A 21,393-nucleotide genomic window follows, 5' to 3' on the forward strand; every position below is an offset into this window, starting at 1 on the left:
AACACTAAGGTTCTTAGAAGAACCCTTGTTGAACCCCTAATTTTTTGAGTGAGAGTGCTGAACCCTCAATAATGACTTGTATAACACAAAGGCAACGCCTGAGATAATGAGATTGCCTTATGGTCTGCCATGAATCGTAGCAGGTTAAAAAAGTCGAAGTCACATATTTCATCTCCTCTTATACATATATGCTCAACAAACAAACCTGTGCATACACACACTAATGTCGCGAGGCAGTGAAGTGGAGCGCACGCTCGGCTCCTCTCGTGTCTTTACGCTTCTCATTAACATTCGTCGCTATTCCATGATGCTGAAAGGATCTCCAGCGCACGGAGCGGAGACGAGCAGTGTTCCTGTGCATTAAAGGAGGTATCGACGACTCGCAGGAGGACAGCGCGAGAAGGAGGAGCGGAAGAGACGGTTAATTTACATTATAGCGTTCCTTCACTGCTGGACCTGGAAACCTGGAGCAGGAGCCCTCATTTTCTATACAAAATACACCTGCAGAAAATAGTCACCAGTGCATTTTTCCTGACATCAAGTGTCCGATATGTGTCGGCTCTAACATAGACTATTATTGAGAAACAATGAATATCTACATTTTTGGGTGGTTGTGGGAACCTTTTTTCATGGAAATGCCTAAGATTATGAATTTATCGGTTTTCGTTCTACCTGTTTTATGGGGTTTGGTGCTTGGTGGCTCTCAAAGTGTACAAATTGGTATGTATCAAGCAAATTAGTTAATTTCAATAAAAGCCTATATTTTTTGGACATAGCTCCAGCAAGTAGGCTAGTGATTTTGTTAATGCATGATGAAAGCAGGTCATGTCAATTGATCGAATAAATCAACAATATAAAATATTGGAATAGGCTATACACAAGTATATTGAGATCTCCAATTGTTTTTATTACAGGTGGACTCTTTCCAAGGGGTGCTGATCAGGAGTACAGTGCATTTCGGATAGGAATGGTTCAATTCGGCACACCCGAATTCAGATTGACGCCCCATATTGACAATCTGGAAGTAGCAAACAGTTTTGCCGTCACCAATTGTTGTAAGTAACAAATGTAGCCTATTAAAAGTATCTTTACACAATTAACAATGCAATCCATTTTCATCCCCTTCAAATATACCAATAGAAAACACAGCAAAACTATCAATTGATGGATGCAATTAGCCTACTTAGAAACGGTGCATGGAACCACTCAATTAGCGCGTAATTTGTGTGCGTTTATTTTAGTCCGTGAAACCATATCTGTTGTGGAAAGACATAGAAAAGTAGGCTGTTTGTAAAATAAGATATTATGTGGATTAGTGTTCATCTTGTGCTAGAAATGACAAGGTAAAGTTGGTTTCCAGAGTAACAGTAAGTAACAGTGATGCTCCCTTGCCACAGGCGCGCGTAATGTCTTGCATGACAAGTAGGTAATGGGTATATCCATTGTAATTTCGTATTTTAATCAAATTCAAGACAATTTTATTATCTTTTGTCAAATATTGTCACCATTTGCAATAGCTTATTATCTCTATGAAAGACATGACCTAGGTTAAAAGGCATTCAAGCCCGTTAATTGAAAATGAGTTTATGGTTCCACATATTTAATAGGCATTTATTAAACGTATTTCGTCATTAACTTATTTCGTAAAGAAACGAATCTATATCAGGTAGCCTATGCATTACATGTAGTTCTGTGGATGAGAAAGATAGTCTAAGTGTAAGATTGAAATTATGCAAATAATTAACCATTAAAGGTTTCTTCCCTCTGGGCAGGGAGAGGAGGTTATAGCCTATCGCATATAGCCTACTTATGGATCAGCCTATTGCCTACCACTTCTTGGCCCACATTCGTTATGTTATTTGGTTCTTCAACGAAATGTTTTTATATATATTGGGAACAATCAACTGAAACAATATATATATATTTAAACTGACAATATTTCATAGTTTATTTAAAAAATATTAGGTTCGATTTGATCTGTTCACTGAGCTATTAATGAGCGCCGCTCTAAAATTGATGGGCTACCCATTTCATCTAGCTGTTGCCAAGCGACAGTTCGTTTGGAAAAACGTCTCAGAGGTATATTGTATCAAAACTAAAGGATATTGTTATACTATGTGCATTGATTATAAAGATATATTCCACACTTTCCATATAAAAGCTTGTTGCGTTGAAGATCCTCAACGCGACAGATGCCTGATGATGCTGGTTCGAGAAAACAGCGACATGTCAGTCATGGCTTGGGTTCTAAGCAACAACATCAATCCCCATGAGTGTGATGTCAGAGGTTGTTTTTATATCCTTACATATGGCTTCCTTCAGTAAGTAGTCTACCGTGAATAAGAAGCAGATGGATTCATTGTAACTTACACATTTGCTTCACTTATTATGCACATATGCCATTTACCGTTTAGGAATATTATTTCTAAACTCTTCAGTAGGGAAAAGGCTGAAAGCATGTTGTTTGGACATAGGCATACACTAGCCTATTATTGATAGGTGTTGTCATTTATTTGAAAATATAGGGACAATAGATCTCACAGGTGGCTGGTTGCACCTTAATTGGGGAGGACAGGCTCCTAGTAATGGCTGGAATGGAATCAATGGAATGGTATTAAGGACATCAAATGCATGGTTCCATGTGTTTGATACCATTCCATTCACTCCATTCTAGCCATTATTAGCCATCCTCCCCTCACCAGCCTCCTGTGATAGATATGTGATAACCTTGCATTTAGTCAACGAATTGGTCAATGGACCAATTCAAACTCAAGTAAACCAATGTTCAAAAACACTCATAATAATTGGCAGCACATTTGACAATACAATACCGAGATATACAGTATATCATTTCTTTTGTAAAATAGTGTTCCTGTATGCGAACATATAATATTAGCGAGCGAGAGGCTCTTCTCAAGCGTTTGACTGTATAGGCTACTCTTTTAACCCAGTAGATGGCTCTATATGTTAAAGGCATTACAGTACTTCCCTGTAATATTCTTTCTATGCATGAAAAATGTCCCATTTACTGTAAAACATACATTTATCTGAGAAAGCACCATTAAAACTGGGCACAGAGAAATGTATAGAAGCCATATTAAAATTAGATTGATCACTTTGCTGTACATTAGGTGAAACTGGGAACTTAGGTGAAGACAATTTAACCAGTAAATGGGACATTTTTCATGCATAGAAAGAATATCCCTGGGATGAAATACACTCTGATTAGCTAAATCATCAAGATGTACAGTAGCCTAAAATACAGTATAATCCAGGCCAGATTAGGGGCATCAACTTCCTTTACAAGTATGCCTTGTGGGATAAGCTAATTCATAATGAAGTAGATTGACATTTTCTCAAAGACAATTTTGTAGAGGTTATGCAATGAGTCAGAGAATAATTCCTTTACTGGGATATTGTTGGCTATGCTTTTATAGTGACCATAAGAAAAAACAAGAGGTTGTACAAATGCATTCAATAAAGTCTTGTTGGGCCAGAGTGGTACGTCTACCATGTATCAAAGCAATGGCAGGAGAACCTACTCCTGCCATAGCTACATTGTGCCATCATCGAGTGCATCTGGTACATTCTGGATCTGCTGCCAACTCCAGGAGAGTGGATGGAGGCGGCCACTGTGTGTGTGTTTTTGACCTCTTTCAAAACAATCCACACTCCCTCTCTAGGGACTCCTAGAAGAGATACAATGTTGCATGTGAGGAATTGATGATTTAACACATCAAAAGTCCCTTATTTGTCCGGTTGACTCATCTTGTGGTAATTTCCTACATTTACCTGCATCTGACGTCATTATGATGTACAGGTAACTGCCAAAATAATATACTGAACAAAAATATAAACGCAACGTGCAACAATTTTACAGTTACAGTTCATATAAGGAAATCAGTCGATTGAAATATATTAATTAGGCCCTAGTCTATGGATTTCACATGACTGGGAATACAGATGGGCCTCAGGATCTCGTCACAGTATATCTATACATTAAAATTGCCATCAATAAAATTAAATTGTATTCGTTGTCTGCCCATACCATAACCCCACCGCCACCATGGGGCACTCTGTTCACAATGTTGACATCAGAAAACCCCTCGCCCACACGAGGCCATACACGAGGTCTGCGGTTGTGAGGCCGGTTGGACGTACTGCCAAATTCTCTAAAATGATGTTGGAGGCGGCTTATGGTAGAAAAATGAACATTCAATTATCTGGTAACAGCTCTGGTGGAAATTCCTGCAGTCAGCATGCCAATTGCACGCACCCTCAAAACTTGAGACATCAGTGGCATTGTGTTGAGTGACAACACTGCACATTTTAGAGTGGCCTTGTATTGTCCCCAGCACAAGGTGCACATGTGTAATGATCATGCTGTTTAATCAGCTTCTTGATATGCCACACCTGTCAGGTGGATGGATTTTCTTGGCAAAGGAGAAATGCTCACTAACCGGGATGTAAACAAATTTGTGCACAAAACTAGAGAGAACTAGAGACTTTTTGTGCGTATGTAAAATTTCTTGGAACTTTGATTTCAGTTCATGAAACCAACAATTTCCATGTTGCGTTTATATTTTTATTCAGTGTAGAAGCACTTGAGTAAATGCGGGATACAAATTATATTGAAAGCAGGTGCATCCACACAGGTGTGGTTCCTGAGTTAATTAAGTAATTAGCATCCCATCATGCTTAGGGTCATGTATTAAAAATGCTGGGCAGGTCATTATTTTGGCTACCATGGCTTCCAATTGGCTTATTCATCCCCTCTCCTCCCCCCTGTAACTATTCCCCAGGTCGTTGCTGTAAGTGAGAATGTGTTCTCAGTCAACTTACCTGGTAAAATAAGGGTAAAATTAATACAATACAAATGCCCCCATAGGACGACAATGCCCCCATCCATAAGGCACGAGTGGTGACTGAATGGTTTGATGAGCATGAAAACGATGTAAACCATATGCCATGGTCGTCTCAGTCACCAGATCTCAAACCAATTGAACAGATTCTGGAGCGGTACCTGAGACAGCGTTTTCCACCACCATCAACAAAACACCAAATGACGGAAAGTCTCGTGGAAGAATGGTGTTTCATCCCTCCAATAAGAGTTCCAGACTTGTAGAATCTATGCCAAGGTGTATTGAAGCTGTTCTTGGTTCTGGTGGCCCAACGCCCTATTAAGACACTTTATGTTGGCGTTTCCTTTATTTTGTCACTTACCTTGATGTATTCATGCCATTTTAAATGTTCAAGCAAAAATATGAATAAGTTTATTGTGCAATCTTAATGAAATGCATTTAAATGCACTATTATAGAAGACACTGTGAAATATTAAGTAGGCTAGGAAGTTGGGCCTTTCATAAATCAAGGCTAGACAGCCCTCTGTCGACCTTAGCCTGCCCTGAATACTCTCCTTAACCTAGAATTCGAAATGGCACCCTATTCCCTATATAGTGCACTAGAGCCCTATAGGCCCTGGCCAAAAGTAGTGCACTACATAGGGAATAGGGTTTCATTTGGCCCACACCCCCCTCTCCTTTTAATAATCCTCCATCCACACATACTGTAAGTGGGGTGTCTTTTAAACTACACAGAGCTGAAATATCAATTACACACTTGTTCAAAGACTCTTCATGTCTAGTCTAAGTCATCTCCTCTTGTCTCATATCACATGGCTTAGCCCGCTTACTGCTTCCGAGGCAGCGAGGTCAAGTCTATTCACGTTGTTGTGCTCTATTTTTTATATATTTTTATTTTATTTAACCAGGTAAGCCAGTTGAGAACAAGTTCTCATTTACAACTGCGACCTGGCCAAGATAAAGCAAAGCAGTGCGATAAAAACAACAACACAGAGTTACATATGGGGTCAAACAAAACATAAAGTCAAAAATACAACAGAAAACATATATACAGTGTGTGCAAATGTAGCAAGTTATGGAGGTAAGGCAATAAATAGGCCATAGTGCAAAATAATTACAATTAGTATTAACACCGGAATGATAGATGTGCAAGAGATGATGTGCAAATAGAGATACTGGGGTGCAAATGAGCAAAATAAATAACAATACGGGGATGAAGTAGTTGGGTGGGATAATTTCAGATGGGCTGTGTACAGGTGCAGTGATTGGTAAGGTGCTCTGACAACTGATGCTTAAAGTTAGTGAGGGAGATAAGAGTCTCCAGCTTCAGAGAGTTTTGCAGTTCGTTCCAGTCATTGGCAGCAGAGAACTGGAAGGAATGGCGGCCAAAGGATGTGTTGGCTTTGGGGATGACCAGTGAGATATACCTGCTGGAGCGCATACTACGGGTGGGTGTTGCTATGGTGACCAATGAGCTAAAATAAGGAAGTGATTTGCCTAGCAGTGGTTTATAGATGGCCTGGAGCCAGTGGGTTTGGCGACGAATATGTAGTGAGGACCAGCCAACAAGAGCGTACAGGTCACAGTGGTGGGTAGTATATGATGCTTTGGTGACAAAACGGATGGCACTGTGATAGACTACACCCAATTTGCTGAGTAGAGTGTTGGAGGCTATTTTGTAAATGACATCGCCAAAGTCAAGGATCGGTAGGATAGTCAGTTTTACGAGGGCATGTTTGGCAGCATGAGTGAAGGAGGCTTTGTTGCGAAATAGGAAGCCGATTCTAGATTTAACTTTGGATTGGAGATTCTTAATGTGAGTCTGGAAGGAGAGTTTACAGTCTAACCAGACAACTAGGTATTTGTAGTGGTCCACATACTCTAGGTCAGACCCGTCGAGAGTAGTGATTCTAGTCGGGTGGGCGGGTGCCAGCAGCGTTCGATTGAAGAGCATGCATTTAGTTTTACTTGTGTTTAAGAACAGTTGGATGCTACGGAAGGAGTGTTGTATGGCATTGAAGCTCGTTTGGAGGTTTGTTAACACAATGTCCAATGAAGGGCCAGATATATACAAAATGGTGTCGTCTGCGTAGAGGTGGATCTGAGAATCACAGACAGCAAGAGCGACATCATTTGTATACACAGAGAAAAGAGTCGGCCCAAGAATTGAACCCTGTGGCACCCCCATAGAGACTGCCAGAGGTCCAGACAACAGGCCCTCCAATTTGACACATTGAACTCTATCTGAGAAGTAGTTGGTGAACCAGGCGAGGCAGTCATTTGAGAAACCAAGGCTATTTAGTCTGCCAATAAGAATGCGATGGTTGACAGAGTTGAAAGCCTTGGCTAGGTCGATGAAGACGGCTGCACAGTACTGTCTATTATCGATCGCGTTATAATATGATTTAGGACCTTGAGCGTGGCTGAGGTGCACCCATGACCAGCTCAGAAACCGGATTGCATAGCGAAGAAGGTACGGTGTGATTCGAAATGGTCGGTGATCTGTTTGTTATCTTGGCTTTCAAAAACGTTCGAAAGGCAGGGCAGGATGGATATAGGTCTGTAAAAGTTTGGATATAGAGTTTCACCCCCTTTGAAGAAGGGGATGACCGCGGCAGCTTTCCAATCTTTGGGGATCTCAGACGTTACGAAAGAGAGGTTGAATAGGCTAGTAATAGGGGTTGCGACAATTTCGGCTGCTAATTTTAGAAAGAAAGGGTCCAGATTGTCTAGCCCAGATGATTTGTAGGGGTCCAGATTTTGCAGCTCTTTCAGAACATCAGCTGTCTGAATTTGTGTGAAGGAGAAGCAGGGGGGGCATGGGCAAGTTGCAGCGGAGGGTGCAGAGCTGGTGACCGGGGTAGTGGTAGCCAGGTGGAAAGCATGGCCAGCCGTAGCAAAATGCTTGTTGAAGTTCTCGATTATTGTAGATTTATCTGTGGTGATAGTGTTTGCTAGCTTTCCTAACTTCCCTGAAAAGTTGCATATCGCGGGGGCTATTCGATGCTAATGCAGTACGCCACAGGATGTTTTTGTGCTGGTCAAGGGCAGTCAAGTCTGAGGAGAACCTGGGGCTATATCTGTTCTTAGTTCTGATTTTTTTTGAATGGGGCATGCTTATTTAAGATTGAGAGGAAAGCACTTTTAAAGAACAACCAGGCATCCTCTACTGACGGAATGAGATTGATATCCATCCAGGTTACCTGGGCCAGGTCAATTAGGAAGGCCTGCTCGATAAAGTGTTTTAGGGAGCATTTGACAGTGATGAGGGGTGGTCATTTGACCGCGGACCCGTTACGGACGCAGGCAATAAGGCAGTGATCGCTGAGATCCTGGTTGAAGACAGCAGAGGTGTATTTAGAGGGTAAGTTAGTCAGGGTGCCCATGTTTACGGATTTAGGGTTGTACCTGGTAGGTTCCTTGATAATTTGTGTGAGATTGAGGGCATCTAGTTTGGATTGTAGAATGGCCGGGGTGTTAAGCATATCCTAGTTTAGGTCACCAAGCAGTACGAACTCTGAGGATAGATGGGGGGCAATCAATTCACATATGGTGTCCAGGGCACAGCTGGGGGCTGAGGGGGGTCTGTAGCAAAAGGCAACAGTGAGAGACTTATTTCTGGAAAGGTGGATTTTTAGAAGTAGGAGCTCAAACTGTTTGGGCACAGACCTGGATAGTATGATAGAGCTCTGCAGGCTATCTCTACAGTAGATTGCAACTATATGGAGTCACAGTGCATATACTGCATGTCACTTGTCCGTCAAAGAATGTTAGATTAGCGAAACAATATTGAGCTTGATGTTATTGCTTTCTTGCATTTGTAGGCTGCTACTATATGTTCAACTAGTGAGAGGACTCAACCATGTTGTCACGATCGTCTAATGAGGGAGACCAAGGCGCAGCGTTGCGAGTGAACATATTCTATTTATTTAAATGCTCACACGAACAAAACAATAAACAACGAATGCGTGACGTCTATGGTTCAACACGAACACACACGAACAAAATCCCACAACCCGAAAGAAAAACAGACAGATTAAATATGGCTCCCAATCAGAGACAACCAGCCGACAGCTGACACTCGTTGCCTCTGATTGGGAGTCACACCGGCAAACATAGAAAATAGACAACCTAGAACACCCACCAAAGAAACGGAAAACATAGAATGAACACACCCTGGCTCAACATAATGAGTCCCCGAGCCAGGGTGTGACAGTACCCCCCCCTAAAGGCGCGGACTGCGACCGCGCCTAAATAAGAGCAAAAACAGGGGAGGGCTGGGTGGGCATTCCTCCTCGGCGGCGGCTCTGGCTCCGGGCTTGACCCCCACTCCTTCTTGAACCCCCCAAAGTACCCCTGGTCCGGTCTGGCCCTGCTGGCCGGAGCTGGACTGAACACTGGTGGAGCGGATTGCTCTAGCTCCGACGTGAAGCCTCTGACCGGTGCCGGACCAGCCACCGGTGGAACAGGCACGGGCCGTGCCGGACTGACGACGCACACCACTGGCTTGGTGTGGGGAGCAGGAGCGGGCCGAGCCGGGCCGTCGAAGCGCACCCCCGACCTGGTGCGGGGAACAGGCACGGGCCGTGCCGGACTGACGACGCACACCACTGGCTTGGTGTGGGGAGCAGGAGCGGGCCGAGCCGGGCCGTCGAAGCGCACCCCCGACCTGGTGCGGGGAACAGGCACGGGCCGTGCCGGACTGACGACGCACACCACTGGCTTGGTGTGGGAAGCAGGAGCGGGCCGAGCCGGGCCGTCGAAGCGCACCCCCGACCTGGTGCGGGGAACAGGCACGGGCCGTGCCGGACTGACGACGCACACCACTGGCTTGGTGTGGGAAGCAGGAGCGGGCCGAGCCGGGCTGGCGACGCGCACCACAGACTTGGTGCGGAGAGCAGGAACGGGCCGGACCGGGCTGGCGACGCGTACCACAGGCTCGATGCGAGGAACAGGAACAGGCCGGACCGTACTGGGGACACACACCACTGGCCCTACGCAGGGATCAGGAACGGGCCGGACCGGACTGGTAACACACCCCAGTACCTCTCGCCGTGCCTCCACACTTTCCCTCTCCTCTGTGACCAGTGGCCCCCTTAACCTGGCGGCCTCCTCTTCACACCCGCTGGACCGCTCCATCGCGGCCTCCTGCTGCCCCGTCGTCCACGTCGTGAGCCCCCCCCTAAAAAAATTCTGGGGTTCTCTCCTCCCCGTGGACCAGGCCTCCCTAGCTCTCGCCAGACTCTCGATCCATTGCTTCATAGACCAGCCTCTCTCCTCTTCACTTAGCGTGGCCCAGCCGAAACTCCTACTCCCCTGATCCAAGGTCCTTCCTCTCTCCTCTTCACGCTGCTTGGTCTGGTTTAGGTGGGATTTTCTGTCACGATCGTCTAATGAGGGAGACCAAGGCGCAGCGTTGCGAGTGAACATATTCTATTTATTTAAATGCTCACACGAACAAAACAATAAACAACGAATGCGTGACGTCTATGGTTCAACACGAACACACACGAACAAAATCCCACAACCCGAAAGAAAAACAGACAGATTAAATATGGCTCCCAATCAGAGACAACCAGCCGACAGCTGACACTCGTTGCCTCTGATTGGGAGTCACACCGGCAAACATAGAAAATAGACAACCTAGAACACCCACCAAAGAAACGGAAAACATAGAATGAACACACCCTGGCTCAACATAATGAGTCCCCGAGCCAGGGTGTGACACATGTTTTGAATAACTTGTAGCTCAAGTTAAAATCACAGATCTCGAATCAGCTTCCCCATTCCTAACCTTAACCATTAGAGGTGGAAACAGAAAACTGACCATACTGTAGAACAGCGTCAACTTCATCCTATTCCTAGTTCAACACCACATCAACATGTCACCCTTATCCCAGTGGAGCGATCTTGATGTGTTCATTCAAATAAAGCTTATCTTTAATCTGATCTAGGGCCTGATAAAAAACACTCCTGGCTCCTACTCACATCCATTATCGTTCATCCTTTATCAAACTGTAGGTAGGCTACAGTACACCGACGGGCAGAAGGCATTGTAGCGACAACTCTATTTACTCACAGTCCCTGTTCCAATCGAGATTCTGAAGGCAGAGCACTTCTTTGCCAAGGAAATTGAGCGGAGATGGAGCACAAGTATGATTATGTACCAGCAGTCCTTGACATCTGAGACTTATCACCATTATGATAAATAGCTACGCTTCAGAAACGGCATCTACAACACAAGGTACACACAATGCTGGACATATTGTCCTGCCTAGTCCCAGTTGGCAAGACAGCACAAACAAATCTAGTACCAGGTTAATATTGCCCCCTTCACCTGAACTAATTCTGTCACATTTGGGTACAGAGGTACAGGTGTGTTTGTACAGATCATAGGCCCTATATATATTTGGTAGTTGGTAGATGTTTGTTTCAGAGCAACTTACAGTGATATGTAATACAATGCATGCCATAAGTGGGTTCAGTCATAGAAATAGATTCTATAGCTATGGGTTCAGCAACAGTATATTCATTTTCCATCATAATTCTCTGTCTGGTTTTACCCCTTAATATCCACTGGTCACCATTTAGCTCAGAATTTGGAAGATGTTAAATGCAGTGAAATTCTCAGTACTAAGCTCCATTAAAAAGGTATGGAAACGAAGGGGTTAAACGAGTCATAAATCCATGTCCACAGGGTGTCTTGATATCACAATATTTGTATAGTCAATTTGATGCGGGATCAATTTGGAATACGCATATGATTAATTCTCTTTGTTCTAATCTGGATATTTGCGGTAGGGGTGCATTCATTAGCAATACTAGATGCCAAGCTCACTACCTCTCAGATGGAGAGGAATGTTTCTTTAATCAATGCTTTGAATCGGGACGCTGTTGTAGGTTTATTTATTTTTTTGGTACTTTTTACCCCTTTTTCTCCCCAATTAGTAGTTACAGTCTTACGGATCGGGAGAGGCGAAGGTCGAGAGCCATGCGTCCTCCGAAACGTGACCCTGCCAAGCCGCACTGCTTCTTGTCACAATGCTCACTTAACCCGGAAGCCAGCTGCACCAATGTGTCAGAGGAAACACCATACAGCTGGCGACCGAAGTCAGCGTGCATGCGCCCGGCCGCCACAAGGAGTTGCTAGAGCGCGATGGGACAATGACATCCCAGCTGGCCAAACCCTCCCCTAACCCAGACGACGCTGGGCCAATTGTGTGCCGCCTCATGGGTCTCCCGGTTGCGGCCGGCTGCGACACAGCCCGGGATCGAACCTGGATCTGTAGTGACGCCTCTAGCACTGCGATGGGGCGGCAGGTAGCTTAGTGGTTAAGAGCGTTGTGCAAGTAACCGAAAGGTCGCTGGTTCTAATCCCCGAGCCGACTAGGTGAAAAATCTGTCGATGTGCCCTTGAGCAAGGCACTTAACCCTAATTGTTCCTGTAAGTCACTCTGGATAAGAGCGTCTGCTAAATGACTAAAATGTAAATGATGCAGTGCCTTGGACTGCTGCGCCACTAGGGAGGCCAGGTTTATTTCTTATTAGAGGAGAGTGGGGTAAGTTGAGTCGAAGGGGTAAGTTGAGCCACCCTTGTTTCTAGGACACCATACACAAAATGTATAATTCCAACAAATATTTAGGAAGAGGTCATCGTTGAAGGAAGAAACAACATGGAAAAGGTGGTAAGCAAGTTGGGTCCAAAAAACAGATTTTCACCAAGTCAAATTCATTTATTGTGTTTCATGATGCTTGTATCTAAACCAAAGTTGGGGTCTCTATAATCTTCAATATGAGGCCCTAAATTTAGCATGAAAGTGCATCCTTGTAGCTGTGTGGGCTAATAAAGTCATGACCATGGGTTAAGTTGAGCCAATGGCAAGTTGAGCAAATTAAAATGTTTTCTTACCAGCCATAATGAAAGACATTATCACTGGGATATGAGGTAAAAAGTGTTTTAAAAAAAAGTACAAAGTTGTTAAGTGTTAAGGCTGTGTTAAAATATGCTTAAAATTATTAAAAGACAAAAGCGATTGTGATTGTGTTGAATTGTGTTTGGTAAGTAAAGATAGACTTTTAAAAAGGTAGTGGTAATATTTAATTCAGTACAGAAATTGTGCCAGTTGTAAGTTGTGCCAGGATACTTTTTTTGGACCATGTTTTTAAAACTGCTATGTTTTCATTAATTCTGATTATACACAACATCCTGAAATATATTTAGATATCTTTGTTAGAAATAATAATATATTTCCCTTGATGGAGTGATACTGAATGTAAAAAATGGCTGAACTTACCCTTCTCTCCCCTACCTGTTCTCATCAAAAAACATTACATCTGTGTGTGTGTGCATGCATAAGAGAGAGAGAAGGAGAGTGAAATATCATGATGGGCAGAGAAAGTGGGCGATGGAGGATGGACAGAAGAGGCAGTGAGATTGAAACCCAGCCAGACATAGAAAAGAATTGCGAGAATTGTGTTATTCTCTATTCAACCAACCTATTAAACAGGCTTACGTAATGCCACCTATGAGACAGACAGGGTATCCATGTGCAGCCGAGCAGCCAAGGTCCATTTAAAGGAGACAGGATGATTCATACCTATCCAAAACCACCATGAGGGGTCTAATAGATAGAGGGGGGTCTCCTCTGTCACGATATGTTTAGTTAACCAGCACTCTGCTCCCCTCCCCTTGTACTTGACAGTGTGATTCAATCCTATTCAATTAAAGAGGCCTTGGGTGTTTTTTTCCCCCTGTGGAACCCTGCAAGGCCGTAGGTAGGCAGTAACTCTGTTGTATCTGTCACTCCAGTTGCGGGGAAGGATTTCTGGTTTCACCTGCTGCGAGGGGAAGAAAGGGTGGCTGGTTGTGTGTGTGTGTGAGAGAACGACAGAGAGCGAGAGAGTGAAAGAGTGTGTGTTGATCTGTTCTTGAAGAGGTACTAGATTTTCTCCATCTGAGACTTCAGAAACAGGCTGAGCTAGTAGATATGTCACACAGACAATTACAATGAGCTAGAATGCATTCACACAGTACTTTCATTCTCAGAGTTGACCGCCCTCACCCCCATCTATTTATTATAAAACCCATTTATTCTCCTTCTGTGGCTAAGCAGTGACTGGAGAGAATGGGAGTAGGAGAGAGAGTGGGGGGAGTTGCATAAATTATCTGACAGTTCGATTTCTGCTCTGCCCTTCCCTTTGCAAAGAAAGTAGAAGTAATTGTGTTCCAGCCAATAAAAGGCTTCTAGTACGGCTGACCTTTTAGCGAGACCCGACTCGGTCGACTCCGTTATAAATATATGTGGAATCAAATGGGGCTGCTATGATCGTAACCCATTAGATGTGCTACTGTTGCACAAACACACAGCACACTTTTGACATTTCATCTACTCTCTTGCAGTAATGGCAACCTGACGCTATTGAGACTTTCTTCGGTAAACAGAGAAAGTGGAACATGTTACCTAACACATGGTTTAAAGTAAATGTTCTGTTGCACTAAAGCAGTGGAGGGGTATTGCTTGCTTATAATTGGTAGACCATCGTGCCTACATTGCTTGGTTTTGATTGGCTGTCCATCATATATGTATTGCTTGCTTGCTTTTTTGGTTTTGATGATTTTGATGACCATCTCCATCTCGTACTTTATGAGTCTTCTGATGGCTTTAGTGGCCAATTCTGGATGCACAGTTGAGGTGGCAGACAGGGCATGCATGTAAAGGCTTGGTTGGAGGGGGTAGAGGACAGCCCTGTAAGCATGCTTCTTCTCACACTTCATTTCCAGTTGTTGTTTACATTGTTCATCAATGCAGTGGGACCAGTCTGATGTGCAGCAGGAAGCTAAGTCCTGAAGGATGGATGTTGCCCTTCTTCAGGGTTGTTTTAATTTGGTCCTTGAAACGTTAGTGTCAAACTATATCCGCCTGTACAAACCAAAAACAACACATGCATGTACGGTTTGCTGTAACTTAAAGTTGATGGGTGATACAGTATTTGTACTGTAGGAAAGGGAGTCAACAAAAATCTGACATCAGAGACATAGCAACATGTACGACCCATTTTACAGTGTTTTAGTAGCTCGACACAGCCAAGACTGCACCACTGTTACCATAGCAACATGGCGCCAGACTAGCTCTCCATTGAAAGTTTAATTCGTCTTTCTGTAAGGCTTACGCACCTGAACGTCCCCCGACATCAGTGGTGTTGTCCTTCAAATGACCTAAAGCACAACAAGGGCAATGACTGACACACGATGGCGCAATCCACTTTCAGTAACGACCCAACATCATAATAACATGGTTAGTATAGTTCTATGGTAGCCATGGCGACAAAGAGAAAATTGGTATTTGGAATTAACATACGCTTTCATTTGTGTCTAGCCATGTGTTGTGATCTATTCTGAGCATTAGTGCATGAAAATAATATATTGTATATGTGTTAAATGGTTTGCCAAATTATATGTTGTGTTGGTGTGTTTACAGCACCATAGCGATGAAATGAGAATACTACTTCATGCATGCCATGATGAACCAATTGGAGCAGGTATAATTGAGATAATGTGCACTGAATGGAACTCCAATCATATCCAATGGGCTTTGGGGTTATTTTTGGTAGAACCGACAGAAAGAAGTGTAACACAGGACATATAGGCTACCAATGGGATACTGTTTCTTATTCTTACAAACCAATCTACTGTCCTAATCAACCCTGCCAAATCGTTGGACAACAGATAGTGTCTCAAACCCAGAACGACAGAAACCAGTCTTTGATATTCAACATCAGGGTGCAAGTGTCACATTGTCAACAGTATGCCTTTCTGGGGCGGTAGGTAGCTTAGTGGTTAAGAGCGTTGTGCCAGTACCTGAAAGGTCGCTGGTTCTAATCCCCGAGCCAACTAGGTGAAAAATCTGTTGATGTGCCCTTGAGCGAGGCACTTAACCCTAATTGCTCCTGTAAGTCGCTCTGGATAAGAGCGTCTGCTAAATGACTAAAATGTATAAATTCCTTTGAATGTTTCCCAATTTGTGCATACATTATCCCTTTTCCTTGGGTATGTAGTGTTGTTGTTCCATCCTTTTTTATGCACAAATGAACAGACAACACTGAAGAAGTAAGCTTTTCACACACATTACTTACAGTATGTGTGACATTCAGTGCAAGCAAACCGGGAGTGTGTTTGGTTACCATGGCAACCTGGCTCTCTGGCTCATTGGAAGAAACAGTCTTTCTAGACAGTAGTATGAAATAACACATATGGAATCATGTAGCATCCAAAAAAGTGTTAAACAAATCAAAATATATTTTATATTTGAAATTCTTCAAACAGCCACCGTTTGCCTTGATGACAGCTTTGCACACTCTTGGCATTCTCTCAACCAGCTTCATGAGGTAGTCACCTGGAATGCATTTCAATTAACATGTGTGCCTTCTTAAAATATAATTTGTGGAATTTCTTTCCTTCTTAATGTGTTTGAGCCAAACAGTTGTGTTGTGACAAGGTGGGGTTATACAGAAGATAGCCCTATTTGGTGAAAGACCAAGTCCATATTATGGCAAGAACAGCTCAAATAAGCTTTAAGACATGAAGGTCAGTCAATCCGGAAATTTTCAAGAACTTTGAAAGTTTCTTCAAGTGCAGTCGCAAAAACCATCAAGCACTATGATGAAACTGGCTCTCATGAGGATCGCCACAGGAATGGAAGACCCAGAGTTACCTCTGCTGCAGAGGATAAGTTCATTAGAGTTACCAGCCTCAGAAATTGCAGCCCAAATAAATGCTTCACAGAGTTCAAGTAACAGACACATCTCAACACAGTCAACAAGGGGACTGTGTGAATCAGGCCTTCATGGTCAAATTTCTGCAAAGAAACCACTACTAAAGGACACCAATAAGAAGAAGAGACCTGCTTGGTCCAAGAAACACGAGTAATGGACATTAGACCGGTGGACATTTGTCCTTTGGTCTGGAGTCCAAATTTGAGATTTTTGGTTCAAACTGCTGTGTCTTTGTGAGACGCGGTGTGGGTGAACGGATGATCTCCTCATGTGTTGTTCCCACCGTAAAGCATGGAGGAGGAGGTGTTATGGTGTGGGGGTGCTTTGCTGGTGACACTGTCTGTGATTTTATTTACAATTCAAGGCACACTTAACCAGCATGGCTACCACAGCATTCTGCAGCGATACGCCATCCCATCTGGTTTGGGCTTAGTGGAACTCTCATTTGTTTTTCAACAGGACAATGACCCAACACACCTCCAGCCTGTGTAAGGGCTTTTTTACCAAGAAGGAGAGTGATGGAGTGCTGCATCAGATGACCTCGCCTCCAGAATCCCCCGACCTCAACCCAATTGAGATGGTTTGGGATGAGTCGGACGGCAGAGTGAAGGAAAAGCAGCCAACAAATGCTCAGCATATGTGGGAACTCCTTCAAGACTGTTGGAAAAGCATTCCAGGTGAAGTTGGTTGAGAGAATGCCAAGAGTGTGCAAAGCTGTCATCAAGGCAAAGGGTGGCAATTTGAAGAATCTCAAATATAAAATATATTTTGATTTGTTTAACAGTTTTCTGGTACTACATGATTCCATATGTGTTATTTCATAGCTTTGATGTCTTCACTATTATTTTGCAATGTATAAAATAGTACAAATAAAGAAAAACACTTGTAGGTGTGCTCCAAGCTTCAGTGTTGTGGTCCTATGCCTACATGATGCATGAATTGCTTGATGAGAATCAATGTGGCTCTGAATACAGTATTGTCTTTTTTGGAATGAAATAGTGCCTGTGTATACAACCACATAGTGTGTCTGGTCTTGCTTTAAGCCTTTGCTTTGAAAAATCATTGTTTGTTCTATGTTTCATGTGCAAAATGGAAAGCAATGGCAATGTGTTTCCTGAGGTTTTTACTTCTCGCTTAATATGCAGAGTCAGTTTATAGTAAATGGAGGAAGTCAAGGGACATCTACCATAGAGGTTTTTTCTTCTTCGTGTGAAGCCATCTATAGCAGACCCTCCCTCTCAACCTGTCACCCTCCCTCCCTTCCTCCCTCCCCCACCCAAACAATCCACAATACAATGCACATACCCGACGGACTGAGGGAAATAAAACAGGGATGTTGTCAGGGACTGAAGTCTACTGTTTTCTGTGCTGCTACAGAGCAGCTGCCGGAATAGCCCCTGACCCCCAGACCCAAAGGAATCCCACAATGCCTCACTCAACCTCGGTGGTCCCCTCGAGCCACCTCATGGCTACACTGCTACACAAAACAAGAGCATGATTGAGACGTATTACCATATCATCCCCAGTTTACGGTTGGCTGTGGAAAGAAGCTCAGCTAGGTTCTACTCATCTAGCGATATGTGGCATACTACCCACGCTCTGTAAACTTGATTACTGATGTGGAGTTAAATCGGGATTCGGCGGTGAAAAATAAATAAATATGGAAAATAAGATGAAAATGAGATTCCCCCGCTGGGCATCATCAGTGGAGAGATCAAAGAACAGACCCAATTTATTTAGTCTATTTTTTCCTGTTTAATCTCAGGTGTAATGGCACGGATGCAAATTGCAAAAACAGGAGACACGTTTCCAAATGTGGCTGTTTCATGTTCTGAAATAAATAATGACTTCTCATTAACTAGCTAACTACTTGGATTACAAATTGGTAGATTAGGTTTTGTCTATGTTATAGAGTGAGTCAGTGAGATATTTTCAATATTGTCATTCTGATGTTGACCCTTACTCTGCTGCTGTATGTTATGGTAGCAGCACATTTGTCATTGTCATAAAACTGCCTTTCGACTGTCATATAGACATGCCCCAACAGATGTCACATGCTGCCATAACATTGTTTATTATTTAGAGAGAGCCAGAGAGAGCCAGAGAGATGATGTTTGCCAATCTGCCACAGACAAAGATAAAATGTGTAAAGGGTGGTTGTAATGGTTGATACCCAGCTATAGTATGCTGTAATTCTGGTGTAATTCTGAGACTTCACATACTTTACAGGGATATGCATATTTGGGTCATATCCAAGTGTGCATTTATGTGTGCATATACGTATGAGTTAGGGGAGGTTGGTTGGCAGAGAGACACATTGACTCTCACTAACTAGGTTATTTCCTGTTTAGGATTCAATTGGTAGGTTCCCACCATCCTTAACATTGCTTAAGGTGCTACTTGAAAAAAAACAGACAGGCTAAGCTTTCCCTCTGTGCCATAGAGGGATTGAAATCAGAGCAGGAATCAGCCTGTGCAGTAACTATACTGAACAAAAATATAAACGCAACATGTAAAATGTTGGTCCCATTTTTCATGAGCTGAAATAAAAGATCCCAGAAATGTTCCATATGCACAAAAAGCTTATTTCTCTCAAATGTTGTGCACAAATTTGTTTACATCCCAATTAGTGAGCATTTCTCCTTTGGCTAGATAATCCATCCACCTGACAGGTCTGGCATATCAAGAAGCTGATTAAACATCATTACATTTAAATTTTTGTCATTTTGCAGACGCTCTTATACAGAGCGACTTACAGGAGCAATTAGGGTTAAGTGCCTTGCTTAAGGGCACATCAACAGATTTTTTTCACCTAGTCGGCTCGGGGATTAGAACCAGCGACCTTTCGGTAACTGGCACAACGCTCTTACCCACTAAGCTACCTGCCGCCTTCATGATTACGACACAGGTGCAACTTGTGCTGGGGACAATAAAAGGCCACTCTAAAATGTTTTGTCACACAACACAATGCCACAGATGTCTCAAGTTCTGAGGGAGCGTGCAATTGGCATGCTGACTGCAGGAATGTTCACCAGAACTGTGGTCAGAGAATTGAATGTTGATTTCTCTACCATAAGCCACCTCCAACGTCGTTTTAGAGAATTTTGCAGTACGTCCAAACGGCCTAACAACCGCAGACCACGTGTAGCCACACCAGCCCAGGACCTCCACCTCAGGCTTCTTCACCTGCGGGATCGTCTGAGACCAGCCACCCGGACAGCTGATGAAACTGAGGAGCATTTCTGTCTGTATTAAAGCCCTTTTGTGGGGAAAAACTAATTCTGATTGGTTGGGCCTGGCTCCCAAGTGGGTGGTTCTATGCCCTCCCAGGCCCACACATGGCTGCGCCCCTGCCCAGTCATGTGAAATCCATAGATTATGGCCTAATTTATTTATTTCAATTGACTGATTTCCTTATATGAACTGTAACTCAGCAAAATCGTTGAAATTGTCGCATGTTGCGTTTATATTTTTGTTCAGTATAGATAAGTGACACATACTCAGGGCAGCGCAGGGAACGGGTGGTGGCTTACAGCTGCAGCTTGCAAACAGTGACAAATCCACTTTTACATAAAAGCTCTGTAAAATAGGGACCTTGTAGCAGAAGGACAAAGATTCAGAAGGAGGCATGCAGGTTTACGTTCAATAGGTAGTTGGTTTTCATTGCACAGTGCTGGTGATGGTGACACATTTACAATATAAACTGCTGACTTTAAATTGTCAGCACACAAAATGTAGTCTTCAAACTCAAAAAGCCTATAAGCAGGCAAACCCTGTCTTTACCAACAAGATTAGTCTAGCAGGCTCGGATACAGTCTGCCCTAACAATTACCAAAACCCAACTGACGATAGCAAACCCAAACGGGCACTTAAATACATTTGGCCACACCTATTCTGGCACACAGGCCAGGAACATACATCTATGCGCGCTGAATCGCACATGTTCACAGTGACAAGACAGAGACTGAGAAGCTCCCAGGACTAAACAGCAAACAAATACATCTTACCGAATAAAATTATCTTAACAACTTCCACCTTGTGAGTGTTGCGAACGCTGATGTGACTTTTAAACATCGCGCCCACTCAGAGGGTAAGAAAAGGCTAATTGAAACGTAACAATGTAGCCTGTATCAAACATAAATCAGAAATGTCTTAAATGTTGCAATAAATGGTAAGGGAATGGTGAAACGCTAACAATGTTACTAAAGTTGCACTTGAAGACGCTTGTTTTTTACAGACTGCCTCAGACCACTCGAACAGCCAAGTGCGTCCTTAGAGGCTTTTTTGTACTATATATAGCTACAGAAGATCTCCACTAAACACACATTCAAGATGTTTATCTGTCTCTTTGTGATCGCTGATAACTTCAGAACAAAGTTGACTACAAATACATAGTTTATAAATACAATCGTTTCAAACAAGTGAAGGACAAACATATGATTAATATGAAAACTGAGATGACTGCATTTAAAAGATAAATACAGTATAGGCTACATAGACCTATATATTTAAATCATATTGAAATCAATTTCATATTCATTAAATTGAGCTCCATTTTTTGCTAATTGTAGGCTAGCCTACTGTCTATAAGTTTTGCCTCAATATATTTTATGATGTGTAACGACATGTGCACAATAATGTGCCAAATCTTGATTTAGTCCCAAGTCAGAAAATCCTATAGGATTAGTGATTTTTCCAATAGAATCCTATAGGATTCTCACAATCCTATAGGAATTTGTGTCACCTCCATCAGAATCCT

At 43.1% G+C, this 21,393-nt stretch overlaps 1 protein-coding gene across 2 annotated transcripts in view; it reads left to right on the forward strand.

Moving 5' to 3' along the window:
* Positions 1–635: 635 nt before the first annotated feature.
* Positions 636–21,393, forward strand: part of gria2b (glutamate receptor, ionotropic, AMPA 2b) — a gene marked incomplete at both ends in the record, with an annotated part of 76,121 nt that continues 55,363 nt past the window's right edge. The window contains 2 exons of one of the 2 annotated variants that reach the window (XM_084146531.1): positions 636–720; positions 915–1,055. In XM_084146531.1, the coding sequence (XP_084002657.1) occupies positions 636–720; positions 915–1,055 (226 nt within the window). The remainder of the gene's footprint in view (positions 721–914; positions 1,056–21,393) is intronic. The other variant, XM_084146532.1, reaches the window with a different exon arrangement.

Source organism: Coregonus lavaretus (genome assembly GCF_964263955.1).
Source record: "Coregonus lavaretus genome assembly, chromosome: 29".
Taxonomy (NCBI): domain Eukaryota; kingdom Metazoa; phylum Chordata; class Actinopteri; order Salmoniformes; family Salmonidae; genus Coregonus; species Coregonus lavaretus.